This window comes from Octopus sinensis, linkage group LG8, assembly GCF_006345805.1.
Source record: "Octopus sinensis linkage group LG8, ASM634580v1, whole genome shotgun sequence".
NCBI lineage: Eukaryota > Metazoa > Mollusca > Cephalopoda > Octopoda > Octopodidae > Octopus > Octopus sinensis.
In genome coordinates this window covers 48,046,981-48,069,911 of record NC_043004.1, presented here as the reverse complement: position 1 = coordinate 48,069,911, position 22,931 = coordinate 48,046,981, and the positions used below count along the sequence as shown (strand labels likewise).

Below are 22,931 nucleotides of genomic sequence, written 5' to 3'. Positions count from 1 at the left end.
ACATAGGTTAATGTGTATAAGTATTTGAAAAAAAGCTGGTAATTCATGCATATTCATGAACCCGGTTCTCTATTGGCAATAAACTAAATTCACAAGTCTTCGAGTCTGTATACAGGTTTTCATTTGCATTATGTTTGCCTTATAATGTATAATATAGACATTGTTCTTTGTTTTGAAGATATTAATAATAAAATACATAGTAGGGTAAACTACTTCGTGTGCACCCCAACTCCATTTTGAAGTAGGAAGTAATGAACTTAGTAAGTGTCTTCTACCATAGCCTCGGGCCGACCAAATCAAAAATGGCAGCTTTGTAGACATGTAGACTTAATAGACTTTGGTGTGAATTTTAATGTTCCTTTCATTCCATAGGTGGTGATGGAGTTTACGAAATGCGTTGGTTGCTTGTGCAAGACGGTTGACGATTTCATCTTCAAGGGAAGCGCTCGAGTTCACTTTACTACCAATATATGTAAATAACTTCACATAAGTTAGGTTTTACCCATCTACCTTATTAGGAGTGTTAGGGAAATTGTGTACAGATGGCCTCTACTTGACACCCCGAACTGTTTTAGGAGTAGGGCAAGGTTGGTGGATCACTTCCATTTTCTTTATACTGATGGTCAAAGCTGGTCTAGAAGTTTCTCAGCTTCCTTTAATGAAGCCGCTACTAGTGCAGTAGCATCTGAAAAAAGCAGATTACGAATGATACTGGTTTGTAGCAGTGCTTTGGCTTTGAAATGCTGGTGATTGAATAGTTCAGCACTTGTCCAAAACTGGAATTTGGCACCACTTTGTATGTCACCAAAAGCATACTTTGGAGTGGCTGTGTGATAAGTAGTTTGCTTACCAACCATATGGTTCCGGGTTCAGTCCCACTGCGTGGCACCTTGGGCAAGTGTCTTCTACTATAGCCTCGGGTCGACCAAAGCCTTGTGAGTAGATTTGGTAAACAGAAACTGAAAGAAGCCTGTCGTATATATATATATATATATATACATGCATACACACGACGGTTGTCTTTCAGTTTCTGTCTACCAAATCCACTCACAAGGCTTTGTTCAGCCCGAGGCTATAGTAGAAAACACTTGCTCGAGGCATCACGCTGTGGAATTGAACCCGGAACCATGTGGTTGGGAAGTAAACTTCTAACCACGTCGCCGCGCCTGCACGATATCTTTATGAAATTAGAAATTCGTTGGCGATGGCATTAAATTCAAACAATGGCTAAGTATTTTCAAATCATATCTTAAATGTGCAACAATAATAGCAACAACAAATAACAGGAATAACAAAGAAAAACAAGAAAACAGACTAAGAATTTAATTCGACTATTTATTGAAGTACATCGATCGATGACTATATTTTCGGCATAAGTGATATAAATCTAGAAGATCTGGCAAGATTTGGACTAAGAAATATAGGCTAGAAGGTTATCTCATGTAGATGCGTGACTGCAAATTTTATAGAGAGAAAGAATTTAAACCATTCTCAAAGGTTAAATTTCGATCGGAAATTAAAATTGTCTCACAATTACTGGGGACACTTTTTTTCTCTTCAGGGATAGTTAGTCAGGGAATGCGAATATTGGCTTCCCGTTTTAGCACAAGGACTTTTCTACTCTAGGCACATGGAACGAAATTTTGCAGGAAGGGGCCAGTCGATTAGATCGACCCTAGTACGCAACTGGTACTTAATTTATCGACCCCGAAAGGATGAAAGGCAAAGTCGTCTTCGGCGGAATTTGAACTTAGTACGTAAAGATTGAAGAAATATTTGTTTCCTTATTACCCACAGGGGGCTAAACATAGAGGGGACAAACAAACGGATTAAGTCGATTACATCGACCCCAGTGCGTAACTAGTACTTAATTTATCAACCCCGAAAGGATGAAAGGCAAAGTCGACCTCGGCGGAATTTGAACTCAGAACGTAAAGATAGACGAAATATCGCTAAGCATTTCGCCCGGCGTGCTAACGTGTCTCTCAGCTAGCCGCTTTCAGAAGGACTGAATATTAAATGAGCGAAGCCAATGAGATAAGATGTCTTCCCAAAGATGTTAGTACGGTAAATGACATGAAAATTGTATCATATAAAATTTAAAAATTAGCCGTGGTATCGTTTCTCTAGCTATTTACCTTTTCTTGTATCTATTCAAATAAGACGAAGGCGGCGAGCTGGCAGAATCGTTAGCACGCCGGGCGAAATGCGTAGCTGTATTTCGTCTGCCGTTACGATCTGAGTTCAAATTCCGCCGAGGTCGACTTTGCCTTTCATCCTTTCGGAGTCGATTAAATAAGTACCAGTTACGCACTGGGGTCGATATAATCGACTTAATCCGTTTGTCTGTGTTTAGCCCCTTGTGGGTAATAAAGAAATAACTATTCACATAAAACAATATCAACATTATTTTTCAACTGTGACACATTCTTTCCCATCAGTGGTCCTCTGCATGGTTGCACGACGTCATACAGGTATCAAATGAAAAGTTTTTGTACTCATAAGAAGACAGGATAGTCATAGAATAATTCTGCTCCATTGGGGAAAAGCTGGGACTCGGCACATTTTGTTAACTGAACATTTCATTTCGGTAATGCATCGAGACAGTTGTTTGTCCTGATGAGTCCTTCCATTTTTAAGAACATTCGGATCCAGCCGTACAAACTCTAGTATGGCTCTTTCATTACTTATGGGCCTTTTCAGGACCTTCGAGACTGGTGGGAGGAAAGAAAGAAATTATCTCCAAATCAGGGACCTAAAGTGAATGTTCAAGTATTAGAAATTGAGTGAGACATGTCTGCAACTCAAAATGTCATTATTAGAAGCATGGAAATAATTTCTATTCTAAAATCATGTCAAAGAATACATTAATATAGTTTAAAGATAAGTATTCGAGAACATTTTACAAATTTAACTCTTATGTTCTGGCATCCCCTCGCCATATTCTCAATTAGAGCTGTAATATTTTTCACTTCATTGCACGGGATTTGAAATTGATGCGCTATGAAACAGTTTTCAAGAAACAGAGTTCAGTTGATATATCTCTTTAATAAGAAAAGCAACAATTATTGAAAAACAAAATTCGGAATTTTACTTTCCGTATGATTCCTTCACCATTTCAATTGCAGAACACTTTATGGAAGGTTTGTTATATTTTTGACTGGGAAGCTTTGGAAAGCTGGTAAAATGTAAGAAATAGTCCGGAATTATTGTTACATGGTCAAAATTACTTGGATGCGGCATTGTTTCTGTGCAGAATTTTGTTAAATCATCTCTGCTGAATTTGTGACCCGGTAGAATGGTAACACAGGCGCATATACATTCACCAAAGCTTTCATCTGGTATTGGTACCACAACCACTTCTGCAACGCTGGGGTGACGGCCAACGTATATTTCAATAGTTTTTATGGATAACTTCACTGTAGACTTTTTAATAAAATCTACACTTCTTCCTATCATTACGAGATCACCATCAGGAGTCAATTTACAAATATCTGACGTAGGCATCCAACCCTTTTCTAAACAATTCCTTCCATCCTGAAATATTTTTTGCATCCAACCATTACGAATGTACAGAGACCCAATGCTTCCGATGGGAACAACATTTTTGTTTTCATCAAGGATTTTAGCCTCTGAACCTGGAAGCAGTCGACCTAACATTCCTTCTACATGTTGCTCCATATCTTCTTTGGAGAATAGTCTCTGTGATGATATTACCGTTTCAGTACTTCCATATGCAAGGGAAAATTTGTCTGCCAGACGAAAAGAATTTTCAATCCAGTCTCTTGCAATTAAATCTCCTCCTGATATAATCCGTTTTACTCGGAAATCTGATTCTCTGATATATTTTAATCTCTGTGGAACTACCCATAATACGTCACATTTTTCTGTCTTCCATAAATCTATAATGAAATCTATGTTTTCGTTATTATTTAGCAGTTTCACATCTCCCGTGACGTGTGTGCAGCCAATTGACAAAAACATTGACGGATAGCCAACAACATATCCCATTGGACGGCTACAATAAGCCTTATCTTTTTCATTGACACCAGCATCTGTGTAAAATGTGTAAAATGCATTGATCCAGTTAAAATGTGAATGACAAATTCGTTTAGGAACACCTGTTGAACCAGATGTTTGAGAAATTAGTGCAGTATCATCAGGACTCATGGAGGGAAATATTATATCAGTTTTACTACTTACATCTTCCATCAACTTAGCTGCAGACAAAACATTTTCAGGACGCTCCGCTTCTGAGACAGCAATGGCTAATCTCAAGTTTGGATATATTTCAGAGGAAACCTTCCCATTATCAGAAATGTCAGCGATTTTGAGGAAGTTTTCCCAAATATATTTGGAATCAAATACAACTAAACTGCAGCCATGTAATACCGTTTTAAAATCTGCCAATCCAAGCATTAATTTCACAGAAATTGCCCCAGCCATAATTATGCCGACCTCATATATCAACCATTCAACACAGTTGGATACACTGTAGGCAACTAACTCTCCTTTCTGAATTCCTAAATTGATAAGAGCTTTGGCAAATTTTACAGCGCCATCGTAAACTTGTTTCCTGAAATAAAAGAAAAGAATAAACACATGCTTAAATAGATATACTTTATAATGCTTTCAGCATAAAAGTGTATGTAAAGTATCTCATAAATAGACATTTAAACAATACTATAATATCGAAAACTCTTTTAAATAATGCTTGTTATACTTTTTCAAATTTTCAAGTCTACCAGAAATGAACAGGTTTTTATATATACACCTTAGCCTCGACTTACGACCTATGCGATTTACGACCATCCGGACTCACAACCACAAAAAATAAGAAACTATAAAACATAAGTAAATAGGTAAAAAAGAATCGATTTTCGGACTCTGAGCAGCTGCGCGTAACGATAACTATGGCTAGTGTCTGGAAACGCAGGTCTTCCTCTGACCCAGGCATCCACTGCCTGCCACTGTCTCTCACTCAGTCATTTTCAAGCATTAGTTGCATTTTGAATCAAAATAATGTTGAAAACTATAAACCCGACATACGACCAGATCCACTTACGACCTGTAAGTCAGAACAGAACTCGGTCGTAAATCGAGGAGAAGGTGTTCCAAATAATCCTTTCTACTATTGGCACAACGCCTGAAATTTGGGCGGGGGAAGGGGGATAGTTGATTACATCGACCCCAGTACTAAATTTATCGACTCCGAATGGATGAAAGGCAAAATAGACCTCGGCGAAATTTGAACTCAGAAAGTAGCGGCAGACGAAATACCGCTAAACATTTTTGCGCGGCGTGCTAACGATTCTGCCAGTTCGCCACCTTAACGTGTTCCAAATAAAATTATGTTTAAAACTTAAAAACCGAAAGTGAAATACTAAAAACAGTTTTGCAGATATCTGGGATTCGATGTATTTAGGAATTCTTTTTGCGTCTCCAGATTTAGGTTTCTTAAATCATTCAAGCTTACTCAATATGTTACCTCAAATTTCAATAATATAATGAGAATTAAAATTCTCAAACTGTAAGTGCCACGCAATTCAAGAAATGCGAAATGTCAATTTTCGTTCCTTTTTAGAAAAACCTCCATGTATCATATATATATATATATATAATACAAAATGGGACAAGGACGCAAAAAATCCGGACAGCTAGGTGATACGAAAGGGGACAACAAAACATCCAGATAAACGATACAAAAAAAAAAAAAAAAAAAAACAAGGACGGGTCATTCGAAGCTTTCTATCCTCAGCTTACAAGGCCGCTACCATGAGCAAAACACACATTTACGAGTAATCTTCACACTTTAGGAATGGTCACTTGAAGACCAATATCGACCAGGGCAACCGTCGATCTCCTGAACAAATGAAAACATCACGAAATTCATGAACTGATTTTTGAGGACCGTCGTCAAACAATTGACAAACTTGTTGATATGACTAATGTGTCCTGGATTCCCTGCCAAAGAATTTTGAGCGAGGAATTGCGAATGAAAAGAATTGCAGCAAAATTTGTACCTCACTTGCTCACGGAAGATCAAAAGATGTCATGACTGAGTTCGTGCAGTGAACTGAAAAAAATCAGTTGGAAGTTGATTCGAACCTTTTCGAGGATCATCACTGATGACGAAAGCTGGAACTACGCCTACGAACTGGAAACGAAGTAGCAATCAAGTCAATGGAAGCATTCAATGTCACCACGCCCCCCCCCCCCCCAACTGTGAGTCAAGTGAGGTCCAGTGTCAAGACGATGCTGATTTGTTTCATCGAGGCGAAAGGAATTGTTCACACAATATTTATTCCTCCTGGTCAAACTGTTAACCAGACATGTTACTTGGCACTTCTGAAAAGTTTGCGAGACACGGCGAGATGAAAACACCCTGACCAGTGTCAAAGTGGAGTGTGGGGGTTTCTTCACGACAATGTGCCTGCAAAAACCACCTCGAGGATGAGACAGCTTTTGACAAAAAAGGGCTTGACCTCGTTTACCCACCCTCCCTATTCACCTGATCTTGCACCCTGGAACATTTTTTGCCCCACCCACCCAGAATGAAAATGTCCTTAAAGGAAAACGTTTTGCAGACGTGGAAGAGGTGGAGAAAAAACGACAGGGGCGTTAAAAGGCATCTCTTCGCAAAAGCTTTAGGACTGCTTCTAACAATGGAAAACGCCTCTGGACCAATGCACTGCTTCAAATGGAGAATATGTTGAAGGCGATAAATGTGTAAACATGTAAAACTTTGTGAATAAAATAATATTGTAAAATTCCGGTTTCTTTTGGGTACCAAGCAATAAACAAATTCATATATTATTACTATTAAATGTTATGCAATGTATTTATTACTTGTTATGGGCGCAGACGTGGCTGTGTGATAAGAAGATTGCTTCGCAACCAAATGACTCCGTGTTCAGTCCAATTGCATGGCAACTTGGGCAAGTGTCTTCTACATCTGTCCCGGGTCGACCAAGCCTTGTGAGTAGATGTGGTAAACGGAACTAAAGGAAGCCTGTTTTATATATATAAATATATATATATGTGTGTGTGTTCGTGTGTGTGTTCGTGTGTGTGTTCGTGTGTGTGTGTGCGTGCGTGTATGTGTCCTTTCTTTGGCATCTTGTAAGAGTTTTTAAGCAAGTATCATTGTCAAATATTTTGATGTCCTTCCATTAAATCATGTGTGGTCACGGAGAATTGTTACCTTACTTTGAAATAGCTGAGAGTTCATGATAGAAAGGGTATCCAACTTTAGAAAATCCATCTCAACAAATTCTCTTCGACCCAAGTCGAATATTGGTGGCTAAAGCGACGGTGAGGAACTTACATAATATTTAGAAATGTAATACAACGAAGGTATTGTGAGATAAACATAGACATTCAGATAAAATTAAAACCAAAACCTACCGAGTTATCTCCTGCCGATTCTCTTTGTTTTTATAAACGACAAGGGCTGGTTTATCAGGGTCATTTTCAGCAAGCTGGTACACGCGTTGCGGTATTGTTTGATATATGAAGGAGACTTTACTTGGACGGTGAATGTAACTGGCCATCGTGATGTCAGTAACTATACGACGCCTTCCTCAGAATTTATCCTTAAAAAGAAATAAGGTTATGAACGCTTTTAATGGTAGCGATAACAACGGTAACAATATTCGCGTAGAGACAAAGACGTTAGTTCGTGCCTACAACTGTAGTGTTAAAGAAGCTAGTTCGCCTTTCATACCCCAAGAACTTTTTAATTCAAGAAATAAAAATTGAGCGAATGTTGTGAAATTAGTTAAGACAATAGACAATAGTTAAGAGATATGACACGCTTACGGCAATGCTCGCACATACAGCTCTGCAATTAAAAGATCATCCAGTCACTTTTACATCGCGGATAATGAGCGTGGAGGAGTGGTAGATGAGGGTAAACGAGAGACGGTTAAGGGTGGGGCGAGTGAGAGGAGAAAGAACAGATGCACAGTCTACAGATCATGCCCGGGAAAGGGCAGTGTAGATAATGGTGAGGGGATATCTACGTAGGATGAATTGGCGAGCCGTGAGTTGTGACTGAGTCTTAAAATCATGATCGTCGCTGCTGAGCTTGAGTAGGAATTGGGAGTAAGGAATGGAGAGCTTGGTGTGGGTAGGGTGGTAGGAGGAGAAGTTAAGGCAGGAGTGTGAGGCAGTGTGTTTGTAGTGGATGGAGGCAGTGAGAGCGGAGTAGTGCATGCTGACAGAAATGTGGAGAAATTCGACGGGCGAGGTGAATTGTGAGGAAATTTAGGCCTCAACTTAGACAACGAATAAGTTCGCATAGTTGGAGCCCATTCTGATTTCCATGACCACTCGCGAGAACTCTTGGTAAAACTACCCCGCGAACGAGAAGCAGTTGAGGGAGAGGACAAGTTCGGCCAGACGAAGATGTGTAGAGGTATCAGGCCGAAGGTGAAGGAAGTGTTTAGGTGCAAGAAATCCCTCGTTGTGTGGAATCACCGTATGTAAACTTTTAATGTCAAGAGTGAACAGAAGTTGAGAGGGGCCTGGGGGAAAGAAGAAAGAGTTAAACAGACGGGAAGCATGATTGGTGTCGTGGATGTGTGAAGGCAACTGCCCCACGGAAATGATCTCCAAATGCCTCGATCGAGGCATTTGGAGATCATTTCCGTGGGGCAGTTGCAGGCGGAGATGATGGAGCGGCCAGGGTTGTTGGGCTTGTGAATTTTGGGAAGGAAGTAAATAGTGGGAGTGTCTGGGATACGGACAATGAGGTTGGAGGCAGTTGGAGGGAGACAGGAGGAGGAAATGAGGTCAGGAATAGTTGAAGGACACAATCTGTTGGTAGTTAGGCGTGGGGTTGAAGGGCAGAGAGCAATAGAAGGAGGTGTCTTGAAGTTGACGAAGAGCTTCAGCCATGTAAAGGTCTGCGCGCCACACCACTACAAATCTACTCTTGTCGGCAGGTTTGATGACAGTCTCTTTGCGGTGTCGGAGACATCGAAGGGCCGAGAGCCGAGAGTTCGGCCGGGGAGGTGTTTAACTTTCGCCTGGATGTAGTAAGGGGCTTGAAGCGGAGACCCTTACTGAGAAGAGAGCACTCCGCTTCAGAGTGGAGCTGTAGAGGAATGGTAACCACAGACCGAAGTGGGTAGAGGAGGGTGTGTTAGGTAGGGGAGGGGGTTGGGAAAGCGTTGGAAGGCTGAGAGGAGAGAGAGAGGAGGAAGGGGTGTGTGGGAAGGTTGGAGTAGTGGAAGGGTGGGGGTGAGGATGAGGGGGAGAGGAAACATTAAAAAAGTGGATTACACGAAATGAGCCGCTCCGACTGTATGTACAAAAAAAAAAAAAAAATCACAAAATTAAGCCGTGTGCCGATTTTTCCACCGGTTTAAATGACTGTTTAAAAATGAATCGTTATTATCCACTACCGACTCCGGAAGATATTTTTACAAAACTGATCGGAGGAAAAATATTTTCAAAATTCAATTTGTCTGACGCTTATCTGCAAAGCAAAGTATATAAAAATGCTCAAAGCGGTTAATGCTCAAAGTCAACACGTACAGAAGTTTATACAAATAGACAACCTTTTGGACTTAAGGTAGAACATGCAATAATTTAACCAGTGATAGTCGCAATATTAGCAGACTGTTAATTTGCTATTCCTTACCTAGATGACGTGTTAATCAAAAGCGAATCGCGGAGTGAGGATGTCGAACATGTGAAGTGTGTCTTTAAAAAAAAATTAAAGATTATGGTTTCACACTCAGTGAAATGTGAATTTTTTTTTTTTGCCTAAAATCAAATATCTGGGTCAATTCATAGATAAGAATAGAAGACGTCCTGGCCCGTCGAAGGCAGACGCAATCAAGAATATGCGACCTTCAAGGAATATACCGGCATTACAAGCTTTCCTTGGTCTAGCAAATTACTATTAACAGCACATTCTAAATATACATAAATTGAGAGCGCCATTAAACAATTTTCTAAAAAACAAAAATGAAATTGGTTAGAAAAGTGACAAAACGCATTTGAAGACATAAAAAAATACTGATTTCTGACTTGTCACTTGCACATTTCGATCCTAGAATGGACATTGTTGTAACGTCTGATGTTTCGGATTATGGAATAGGAGCAGTCTTGCGACACAAGTATAAAGATGAAAATATGAAGCCAGCAATTCATGCTTAACGCGTTAATAGCAGCGGAAACATGTATTGTCAGATAGAGAAGGAGGCTATATCGATTATTTTTGCCTTAAAAAATTTCATAAATTTCTACATAGAAGTTTTTAGCTACAAACCGACCGTAGACCATTACTATCAATTTTTGGATCACAGAAGGGACTACCGAGCTATACAGTGAACCGACTACAACGTTGGGGTAAATATTGCTGATCTACAATTTCAAGATGCAGTATATTCCATCGAAGAAAATTGGTCATGCAGACTGCTTATCGAGGCTAATTCCCAAGAGCGTGGAACCGCTAGAAGAGACTGGTGTTGAAACATGGATTGTCTATAATAACGTCAACTGAAAACGATCATGGTCCAAGCGTAATGAACCAATACAAATCACATCGACAGCTGAATTGCATCAAAAAGAAAAAAAATCTCATGCTGTCAGTTTGGTGGGATTACAAAGTTGTTGCATATTTTGAGCTGCTTCCAAGGAACCAAACGATCAATTTAGATGTTTACTATCAATAACTGATGAAACTGGAGGAAACAATCAAAGGAAAACGGCCAGAATTGGCAAATCGTAAATGAGTCGTATTTCACCATGACAACGCCAAACACGTCTTTACTAACTCGTGAAAAATTACTGGAGCTGGATTGGAAAGTGATGTCACATCCACCATATAACCCTGACCTTCTACCATGAAATTGGTATTTCTTTCGAAGTTTTCAAAATTCTTTGGATGGCAAAACTTGCAATAATGATGATGACCTGGAATCACAATTTTTGGCTGATAAGGACCAGAGCGGAGAATCATGAAGTTGCCAGACTTTTATTTCACACCAAAAACACCGGAATTTTCTTGCCAACACAATATATATACATATATATATATACACACATATAACAAAAAAGGTGGTGTGTTTACATACAGGAAAAAAATATAGGCAAATTTGTTGAGAATGCTAGTTTCAACAATATTTTTTGTTTATCAATGGTAAAAATTTAGAATTATGAATTTATATATATATATATATATATATATATATATATATATACCGGAGTAAACACATAAATGTGAAACAAGGTGGAAAAAAGAGTACTCAAATACCAGTGGTAGAGTAATATGCTTTATTTAAAAGCAGCAGAAAATTTAACAAAACCTGTTACTCTGAGTTTCACATTCGTCGGACAGCTTTTTCTAGCAAAAACTGTCCGACGAACGGGAACGTGAAACTCAGAGTAACAGGTTTTGTTGAATTTTCTGCTGCTTTAAATAAAGTATATATATATATATATATATATACACACACATATGTATATATATCTTTTAACTATAATGTTTTACTGGCTTCATGTAGAGGCTGTGGCCTTGCTGGAGCACCGCCTTTCAGTATTTTGGGGTTTCTTTTGGGTACGGTTTTTAGTGAAAAAACGAGTTGGACGAAACTGCTCTTCTTTGTGCCTCATATTTGAAAGTCTGTGAAGATTACATCATACAGTTTTTGAAGTGTAAGTATAATTTCTAAAAATTATTAAAAAAAATATTATGAAATATTTTATGAGGATGTTACTAACCTTTTGGGGGAAGAAGTTTTTTCCTAATGTGTGAGCGCTTTCCTTAAACCTTTTCAAAGAGACATGCTCTTGAGGTCAGTGGTATTTCCTTTGTCTTGTCAAGGAGCACGGTTGTTTATGGCCGTAGGCACTTGATCTCAGGCCCTCTACGGTCACAGAGAGTTTAAAGAAGATAATGTTTTGGGAAGGGAAACACGCACTGTTATGTGCGGTATGTCTCTCTTTCTGGTTGGACGGCCTCATATATACGGGTGGCGCCGAGTTGCGAGAGGGCAGTCAGAGAGAGAGAGAGAGAGAGAGAGACTGACATGGACAGAGGCAGTCTGACAGAGACAAACAGAGGAAGAGAGAGATATACAGAGCGAGAGATGGACAACTGAACAACTGGCAAATGATGTAGAGGGACAACTGAACGACTGGCAAGCGATGTAGCCAGATTTGCCGACGTTGCAAACGTAAAAGGAAAGAACTGTCGCCGGTAAATGTTTTTTTTTTATGTTTTAAAGGAAAACGAACTTTGTGATGTTAAAAGTTAAAAAAAAAAAGAGAAAACTTTGTGACGTTAAATGTTTGAGAAGAAAAAGAACTTTGTTGTTAAATGTGTTTATTTAAAAGAAAAGAAAGAAAAAAGAACTGAGTTGTTGCCTGTGCTTTTAAAAGAAAGGAAAAGAGAAAAAAAACAGAAGAGAAAGGACTGTGTTGTTAAATGTTTTTGAGAAATGAACTTTGTGATGTTAAAGGTGTTCTTAGAGGAACGAAGGAAAGAAAAGAAAAGTCCTACACTCATATACACACATACACATATATATAAACACGCACGCACTGATACATTTAATATATACATACATATATATACTCACACACGTACACATTCACACAATTAGAAATGAAAAAGGACAAAATATATATAAAACAATAAACATGGAAAGCTTTTGCAGGAACATAGTAAAAATAGGGATTCTATCAGTGATCTTGGGGGCTCAAAACCGTAACAGCTATTTTGTCATATGTAGACATGATCCCAAAAGTTCAGTTCTTCAATTTAGGCATGTAGCAGGTTCCAAGGAACTTTTCCAGATAAGCCATCGTTCCATATCACTTGCCACTACCGTTAGTATAAGGTTTAAACTTGGCCAAGATCTTCCAGTAAGTCCTATAGCTGACACCTTGTTATTTTAAGAACTATATATGACTGGATAATTTGGTAACACATATCTGTTTGAGAAAACAGTTTTATTAGCGTTCGTAGAATTTACGGTGGCTTCATATATAATGGCCTCGGTCATACAGTCTCCATTTAGCCAGCACAAGTCTTTATCCCTGCCGGAACAGCCGGTTTTGTGTTGTTGTTTTGCATTGTGTGTAATTATGTTTTTAAAATCTGGGGTTGAACTAAAACTAATTTTTAGGTTATGCCTGTTAAAGTGTTTCCAATATTTATGATTTATTGGAAAATGCCTATCTATAAGTGACAAGAAATATTTCGGAGGACTAAGGAAGTGTGAACCAAATAATTTTCCTGTATCTATGTTTTCTTTTCTTTATTTCTGGCCTAATGGCAGGTGTTTATGCTATTTCCTCTTTAAATCCACTAGCTTTAAGGGCATTGTTATATAGTAGGGTAGCATTATTAAATATGTCCATATTGGAGGAGAGGCCCCTACTAATAAATCATAAATATAAGAATAACACAGTTTTGTCAGAGATGTGTGGGTCTCACGGACGGGAATGTTAAAGCAAGGTTCAACACTCACACCTTAAGCTTCAGACATTCGGATAAACGAAAAACTACCAAATTATCCCGTCATATATGGTTCTTAAAAGAACAAGGTGTCAGCTATAGGATTTACTGGAAGATCTTGGCTAAGTGTAAACCTTATACCAACGGTAGTGATATGCGGTATTTGTGATATCGAAAGATAACCCAACTGGAAAAGTTCTTTGGACCCCGCTACATGTCTTAATTCAAGAATTGAACTTTTTGGATTATGTCCATATATAACAAAATACCTGTTACGGTTTTGCAGCCCCCACCCGCCCAAAATCACTGATAGAATCCACATTTTTACTGTTCCTGCACAAGCTTTCCCTATGTCGCAACATTTATATATATATTTTTCATTTTTAATTGTGTGAATATGTACGCGTGTGAGTATATGTATATATATATATATATATATACTAAATGTGTATGTGTGTGCGTGTGTATATATGTGTACGTATGTATGCATGTGAGTGTAGGACTGTCAGGTGCATAAGTGCGACTTTCATGCACACGTACCCTTCATTTATAAGGATATGCATATGCTTGTACATCTGCGGTTGTAGGTGTGTGATAGGAGGATATATATATATATATTTGTGTACATATGCACATATATGTATATATGCATATGCGGCAGTGTGAATGTATGCCTGTATATATATATATATATATATATATATTGGTTTTGGAATTGGTTTGGAAGATTCTTTATGTGAGTTCGTGCGTCGAAGCTTATTCTGTTGTGTCTGGGAAGAGTCATTCTCTTTTGGTGCCTTATAATTTAACACACTCACCGCTAAAATTTCCTCTTATTTCTTATTTTTCTAAAATTCTCATTGCGTCTTGCGGAGTGTGTTAAATTATAAGGAACCAAAAGAGAATGACTCCAAACATAACCGTATATATATATATATATATATATATATATATATATATATATATATATCAACTAACTGCTTTTTTCATATACTTTAGGGTGATAGTACACAAACTTTATCAAAATAGAAATATAGTGCAACAAAAAAAATTTTTAAGAATATATTGAAAGCAGAAAAAATGATTGCATGTTTAGCTACAGAAAAAAAAAACTTCAATACGAACATTTCAGTAAGAAAATCATGAAAGATATAAGAACAAAATATATATAGACGGTATTAATATAAAACTTTTTTTCCTCATGCTTTAAAGATATAAATACAATACAGTAAGTACTTAAATATAAATAAATTCAATGTGCTAATCCTTAATATAGTTTTATTGTATGCCAAAAAGAAAAATAAACAACAAAATGAAAATCAAATGTCATTCAGCTCGGTGATATTGCCATTTGTTTCTGTGGTTATTAGGTCCGTGACGGCCAGGTTTATGCTATTTATTATTCATGTTGTTTTGTTGTCAATTTTGATTTTTGGGAGGTATGGTCGGTGGTCCATTCTGAGATCTGCAGTTTTCAGTTCTTTGAATATTTTATTTTTTATAGTATCATAATCATTAGGTTCCCATTCGTTGTTTCCAGGTTTTAGATTTGTTTCGCCTTCCTTCTCATTTCTATGTTTGTCTGTGGTGTTCTGGATTGGTGATTTTTGTACATTATGATACATCCCTATGGTCTGGGTTTGTTGTTTTTTGTTTACTTCATTTTTGTTGGAAATGTTACGTTTGTCTTCGTGTTTTATTATCTCAGTGCTTATATTATTTGGCATTGTTGTGTGGCTTCTATCTATATTTTCGTGATGTATTTTTCCTTTTAAATGTTCTATTTCTATTTGATATTTTTTTTGCGTTGAGAATATATCTTCGTACGTTAGCTAGTTTATTAGGGTTCATTGCTGTATCCAAGTCTTTATTTATGTTGTTTTTCTTCCATATTTTATATGCATATGTTGTTGTGTTTTCGTTCTTTGGATAGAGCACTGCTGTAAAGTAAGCGTGTAGAATTGAAATATATTCCTTACGTGTCCATTTATGTCTTTTTGGTTTTATTTGCAGGACATGAGGTACAACGTCCGGCCCATTATTTTGACGGTCATCAATTTCGTTGGGTATCGGTCCGTTAATTTCTGTTGTCAAATTGTTTTGCACGTGGAGTTTTTCGTACTTTTTGTGTAACAAGTTTAAAGTACGCATTTCCCGATTGTTATTCTTGGGTTGAATAATATCGGTATTAATTAATTTATTTGTAATTTTTTTGTACATGATGTTTGGGGCCGGAGATGGTCTGGTGTTGATGGATCGTATTGTATCAAGCATGTTTACATGCACTGTGCGAGCAGTGGACATGATATCCAGTTAAAATACTTCATTTCATGTGGAAAATAATAAATTTCAATGAGTATTACTTACTTGGATATAGTCCAACCCTTTATCAGCTATTTTTGGCTCCATGCCATGTCTTTATTTCCGATGTTTTTGGATAGATTTCGGAGCAGTGTTTTATCGCTCTCACATGTTAAACGACCCCGGTGTCATTGTAAAACGTCCCCGGTCTCATCTGTTAAACGTCCCCGGTGTCATTATTATTATTTGGGCGTTATGTCCGTCTGCCTGCCTGTACCCTCTTCACGGTGAAACAGCTGGACCAGTGGTCACAATGTTTTTCGGGATTACCAAGGAGGTAATCAGGCAGGTTTGAAAAAGTATGATTATTTAGTGTTTATTAAGGGTAATTGTTCAGTTTACGGTGGTGCTATATACAGATAATCAAAATTACAGGCGTAAAAAAAAAAAACAATTAAAGGGAGATAACCCCTAATAAAAGAAGCAAAGGGAAGTAAATCCACTTTTCCTCAAAAATTATGCCATATAAGGAAGTTTTAGTTTAGGATACCTTTATTAATGAATGATTTGATGGTTTTGGTTCATCGTTAGTCGGTGTATAACTACTACGAACTTTGTCAATAACGATTGTATGCATAAAGCTGTGTAATGCTTTATTAAAATTTCCTTCGTTCAGGAATTGATAGGACTATCAGGAAAGTTGCCGCTATAAAACATAAGAGTGAATCTAACAGTGAATGCAGAAAAGTCCAACAGAATAAGGATACAGAAACTCGAAGAATTCGCCGTGATACAGAAGTGAGAGCGTCGGGACGGAGCAGGGATACGCTAGCTCACCAAATAACACAGAGAAATCCTCAAGTGAGAGCTTCGAAACAGAGCTGGGACACTTTAGCTCACCAAGTAACACGCAAAGTGAGAGCTTCAGAACAGATATAGAAAATTCTAGCGGGCCGAAAATCAAGACAAGTGCAGTTTCCTATAAAACTGGTATTCTCATTCACAGCAAACAAAGCACAGCTCCAGACTCTAGCTCGTGTAGGTGTATTTTTACTCACCCCGATGTTTACACACGGCCAGTTATACGCCGCTATGAGTAGAGCAACGGACTCCGGCAATTTGAAAGTTAGTGTCGACCACACACAAGATACCGCCTACAAAGAAGTTTTGTAATCATATTCATATTAAAATCCATTTACACATTATTCAATACATACTATTATTATGACTTCCGTCCCTCATTTGCTAGTAAATATAATTTCCATTGTAATAATACATATAATTGTTTATGCTATTTTTTTTATCAACGTTCAGAAGGAGGTTATCTCAGTAATAAATGTACTTACCAACAGTTGGGAAAAATGGAGAACGTGTGAAATTCAAAAGCTGTATTTTCTCTTTTTATAGCGGAATTAGTAACTTTGTCATGCCTCTTAGTTACCAACAGTTACGACTGCTGATTACTCACACTTTTCGCTTTAAATTTCATGCAGCCTCATGTGTATGTGAATGTGTACGTGTGGGAAAGGGAGGCAATTAGCTCACAAATTTCTTGTGAAAAGAAAAAGAAACACCCAATGATGTGTAATTCTAGTTACACTGGGCCTAAATATATTTCTTTACTACCCACAAGGGGCTAAACACAGAGGGGACAAACAAGGACAGACAAACGGATTAAGTCGATTACATCGACCCCATTGCGTAGCTGGTGCTTAATTTATCGACCCCGAAAGGACGAAAGGCAAAGTCGACCTCGGCGGAATTTGAACCCAGAACGTAACGGCAGACGAAATACGGCTACGCATTTCGCCCGGCGTGCTAACGTTTCTGCCAGCTCGCCGCCTTCTCTGTGTCTAAATATCGTGTCTAACCATGATCATGGAAACATATGCATGTTCGCCTGTCGGAACGACGAGGACCATCAAGCTATTCTGAATGTAGGATGACAAATGGCACCGAGGGCAGTGAAAATGGCCCCGATCAATAGCCGCCCTTCATGCAGTTACTTGTGTTCGGTTTCAAAACACTCTACTCCAGCATCATACAGGAACTTCCATTCCTTCCGATTAAGATCCAGGGCCTTCAACTAAATGGGAAGGACACCACATAAAATGAGGGACCACTTGAAATGATCGTGAAAACGAAATGCTGGGTGTCCATTATACCTACCTTTAGTCTCGATCTCACTGAAGTGGACCATCTTTGGGAGGCGGTTACCCGGCATCCGAACCCCTTGACCAACCCAACAAGAAGACGACAAAAGATGCAAGCCCTGACATGCGAGATCGAGGACACATTGGGGCAATCTGATATAGAACGATTCTGGTTGTTCTGATCTGGCATACCTTTCCTAGATAATTCCTCGAATTGAAGTAGGCAGCATCTTTCCCTAAATAAAGCTACCTAGATACCTGTGCAGGACTGAAGATGTCTGATGTCCCCAGATGTCAGAGGTCAGCAACTATTTTACTCATGCCACCACCGTGCAAGCTTCAGGCTTACATTTCCAGCATCATCTATGCCTGTATCCGTCACCAGCAGCTAATCGCCGTTGACCTCGAGACAACAAAAAAAAAAAAAAACAACAGAAAAAGAAAAGAACAAACAAACAAAAACAAAAGGACCTGGGCAGATATAACAATAACATCATAGCTGGACTATATATTTGGTAAGAATCAACCCCTTTTATGGTAAGAATCAACTCCATTTATTCTTTTATTTCTTTCAGTCATTTGACTGTGGCCATGCTGGTGTACCGACTTGAAGGGATTTAGTCGATCAAATCGACTTCAAGACTTATTTCTTAAGCCTAGTACTTATTCTATCGGTCTCTTTTGCCGAACTACTAAGTTACGGAGACGTATACACACCAACACCGGCGGCGAGCTGGCAGAAACGTTAGCGCGCCGGGCGAAATGCTTAGCAGTATTTCGTCTGTATTTACGTTCTGAGTTCAAATTCCGCCGAGGTCGACTTTGCCTTTCATCCTTTCGGGGGTCGATTAAATAAGTACCAGTTACGCACTGGGGTCGATATAATCGACTTAATCCGTGTGTCAGTCCTTGTTTGTCCTCTCTGTGTTTAGCCCCTTGTGGGTAGTAAAGAAATAGGTATACACACCAACATCGGTTGTCAAGAAGTGATGGGGAAACACACACACATACAAAGATAAATATTCCCGGTTTATGGGGGTTGCCCGGAGTTTCATATTCATAAAGCGCTTAGCGCGCTCAGCTTTACTGAGTTCCTTGAGACCGGGACCAGACGAGATCACAAACGAACCGGACGTCTTCCTGTTTTTTTTCCTCCGCTGCCGACGACCTCAGCACACAGAACCAAGCCAGGAACATGCTACAGAATTTGAACTATGACACATCTTCCGCTGTTCCAGGTATAGTTAGTTAAAATCACCAAACCAGTTATTTGCCAATATGTAAGACATTAGCCGTTTATTTTTATAACGGTTGTAATACAGAACAGTCAGATTGAATTTACTTGTTTCTTCTTGTCATTCGGTTATCTACGGTAACTCCAGACACAAAGATTAGACCAGTCAATTTATGTACACCCTCTTGCAGCTTTATCCCAGCCATTCAACAATCGGAAGACTCACTTCCCAGGGATTGGGCGAAATTCTTTGAAGGACCAATACCGAGCCGCGCATTCTTCATCCATGACTCCCATTCGAAGTGTAAATTATTAGTCGACACTAGCGTTTGGCGTTGCTTGTAGCGCTTGGTCTGTCAGCTTAGTTACGGATTCCCGTTACTTTACATGCAATTAACTATTCCCCAATTCGCACTTTTGGCGAGAAAGTTTTGACTCTTGATATCAATCTTCGGTGGTAGTTCCAGTGGGTATTTATAACTGCTAATTTACCATACCCTATTTTCCGTACCGATTTCTTACACCATCTTAAACTCTTAGTCGATTTGAGAAATCAGCGTTTAATCGAAGCAAGACCTTCGCTCACATTATTCTAATGTGAGCTCACTATTCTTTGTGCCAGTACTTACTAATCGTTTTCATGAACTTTTGTCGAGGTTCCTGGATTTAACTGTGGCTGTTTTTCATAAGTCCCCAACGAATTCTTACCAAGAGACCTCTTATAGTATGCTACGCACGACACCTAGCCCCGGATAAACTCAAATCTGTTAAAGAGAAATTTTATCACGTGTTGGACCTTTCAATACTGAAATTCAGGGCGCAATCGAGGAAACACCACGAGGAGATGTTGTGTATATTCTGGGAGATTTCGATGCTAGAATTGGAGAAAGGGCAGAAGTAGACATCGTTGGCAAATTTGGATAAGGAGAACGGAATGAAGGAGGAGATCGACTAGTCCAATTTTGTCAAGATCAGCACATGCGGCTAACCAATACTTGGCTTCGGCAACCATGAAGACAGCTATACACCTGGACGTCGCCAAGTGGACAGTACGGCAATCAAATCGACAACATCCTATGTCAGCAACGGTGGAAGAGTTCAGTCCGAGCTGTGAAGACGTTTCCTGGGATAGACTGAGGATCTGACAATGAACTTCTGGTTGCCAAGATCAAGATGCGATTCTGCAACGTCAAGCGACCACCCGCTTGCCAGAAATTTGATACCAATAAGATCGGTCCATCATATACCGTGTATGTGTGTGTGTACGTGCAAGTTTTGGTGTTAGTTCCCCCAGCCACTGTTGGAGTGTTTACATCATAATGTAGCAGTTCAGCAAAAGAACCCGATAGAATATGTCCCACGTTTTAAAGCTAAGTCGATTTTACCCAGCTTGGCCACTGTTCAATGACTGAAATAAGTAAAAGGTTAACCATGATCCTCTCCTTAAAAATTATGCAGCTATGCAAGAATTTCAGGTACTTACTGCCTAAACTGTGGTCTGCAAATTGCATTAAACACAGACACCCTTTCACGTACGTGCGCGCGTGCTTAATGCTTGTGTACTTGCAGTGACACTAACTAGTTCAATTAAATAAATAAAATACTTGGGTTTTAATATCAAGACTAGTAGATTTAGAATTGTTATAGAGTAGGAGTACAAAGTTTAAAAACTAACTGCGAATTAAAAATATGTAACAGTTCAACATATTCAAATGAAAATAAATATGCTTTTCATTATAATTTTGGGGAATAGGCGCAGGAGTGGCTGTGTGGTAAGTAGCTTTCTAACTAACCACATGGTTCGGGTTCAGTCCCACTGCGTGGCACCTTGGGCAAGTGTCTTCTACAATAGCCTCGGGCCGACCAAAGCCTTGTGAGTGGATTTGGTAGACGGAAACTGAAAGAAGCCCGTCGTATGTATGTGTATATATATATATATATATATATATATATATATATGTGTGTGTGTGTATGTGTGTGTGTATGTTTGTGTTTGTGTTTGTCCTCCAACATCGCTTGACAACCGCTGCTGGTTGAGGCCGATAGGATAGGTACTAGACTTACAAAGAATAAGTTCTGGGGGTCGATTTGCTCGACTAAAGGCGGTGCTCCAGCGTGGCCGCAATCAAATGACTGAAACAAGTAAAAGAGTAAAAGAGAATAATATTTGTTTGTGATCACTAGTTCTGACTTAATACTCCCAATAACATCACGGATGTTTAGGTTGAAGTGTATTTTTAAGCGGGTTTCATTTTCATTAACGATGCAAACGAGGTTATAATTTTTGGAAGCAAATTTATGAACTGCACTAATTACTGGTTAGTGCAAGTCTAAAGACTGGGTTCATGTTAGAAAATTTGTTTGTCTCAATGTATATATATAAGTAGCAGAGATACCCGGTGTTGCACGGGATGACAATGGCATAGTTTTTTATTGTTTTAATTGTTTCAGTTATGTGACTTCGGCCATGCTAGAGCACTACATTTAGTCGAAGAAACCAACCCCAGGATTTATTCTTTGTAAACCTAGTACCTTTTCTGTCCGTGTGTTTTGTCAAACGGCTAAGTTAGGTGGATGTAAACACAGCAACATCGGTTGTCAAGCGATGGTGGGGTACAAACACAGATACACACACACACACACGCGCACACACAAATATAAACATATATACGACAGTCTTCTTTCAGTTTCCGTGTACAAAATCCACTCACAAGGCTTTGGTGGGCCTGAAGCTATAGTGTATATAGACATACACACACGCGCGCGCGCACACGCACATATATATATAATGTATATATATATACATATACATATACATTTATATATATATATGTATATATATACACATATATATACACACATATATATATGATATACACACATATATACATATACATACATATATACATACATATATATACATACATATATATATATCTATACATTTATATATATATATATATACATATATATATATATACATATAACTCTATATATATACATCTATATATATACATATAACTCTCTCTCTATATATATACATCTATATTATACATATACATCTATACATTTTACATATATATTATATATATATATATATATTATATATTATATATATACAACAACATATGTACACACATATATATACACATACATGCATACATACGTATACACACTCACATATATACTTTCGGTGGGAATGGTTTTGTTATAGGTGCCGAGTTTCACAAGCCTGTAGATAATAATGGTATTTATTTAAGCTTAAAGCTTATAGCGATCACCGTGCTATGATCAAAGAAAACAGCCTGATAATTGGGCATATAAACCCTCGACAGGTAAAACCTCATTTTTTTTTTGAAGGCTTATATGACCCATTATTTACTATATTCCTTAGTCATGCACGGAGATCGTTATAAGCTTTACACGTATATAAATACCATTATTATTATTTACATTATTGTAAGCATCAGCGCCGTATAACAAAACCATTCGCACCGAAAGTACATTGAAATTTGTTTATAAAAAACAATCAAAACTAATATAGTTCTTAAATGTGATAGAAACTGGATGGCTAACTCGCTGGTGTAATGGTAATACACTTGTTAACAAAGGAATGTGGGTTCGTGTCCCACGCGGATGAGAAAGCCTACATTTTTCTGTCGGGGGCTTAAATGCCTCATTATTAGACTATTTCCCTTGGCCATTGCTTGGTGATCGCTTTAAGCTTACATAAATACCATTATTATTTATTATTTTATTATTTACA

General features: G+C 38.3%; 1 protein-coding gene across 1 annotated transcript; it reads right to left on the bottom strand.

The window, feature by feature from the left end:
* Nucleotides 1-2,288: 2,288 nt before the first annotated feature.
* On the bottom strand, nucleotides 2,289-17,260 carry LOC115215039 (medium-chain acyl-CoA ligase ACSF2, mitochondrial-like). The gene is made up of 3 exons (XM_029784172.2): nucleotides 17,125-17,260; nucleotides 7,408-7,595; nucleotides 2,289-4,576 (listed from the first exon to the last, which is right to left on the bottom strand). The coding sequence occupies exons 2-3, from the start codon at nucleotides 7,551-7,553 to the stop codon at nucleotides 3,091-3,093; spliced, it is 1,632 nt and encodes a 543-aa protein (XP_029640032.1). The 5' UTR covers nucleotides 7,554-7,595; nucleotides 17,125-17,260; the 3' UTR covers nucleotides 2,289-3,090.
* Between the last annotated feature and the right edge of the window lie 5,671 nt (nucleotides 17,261-22,931).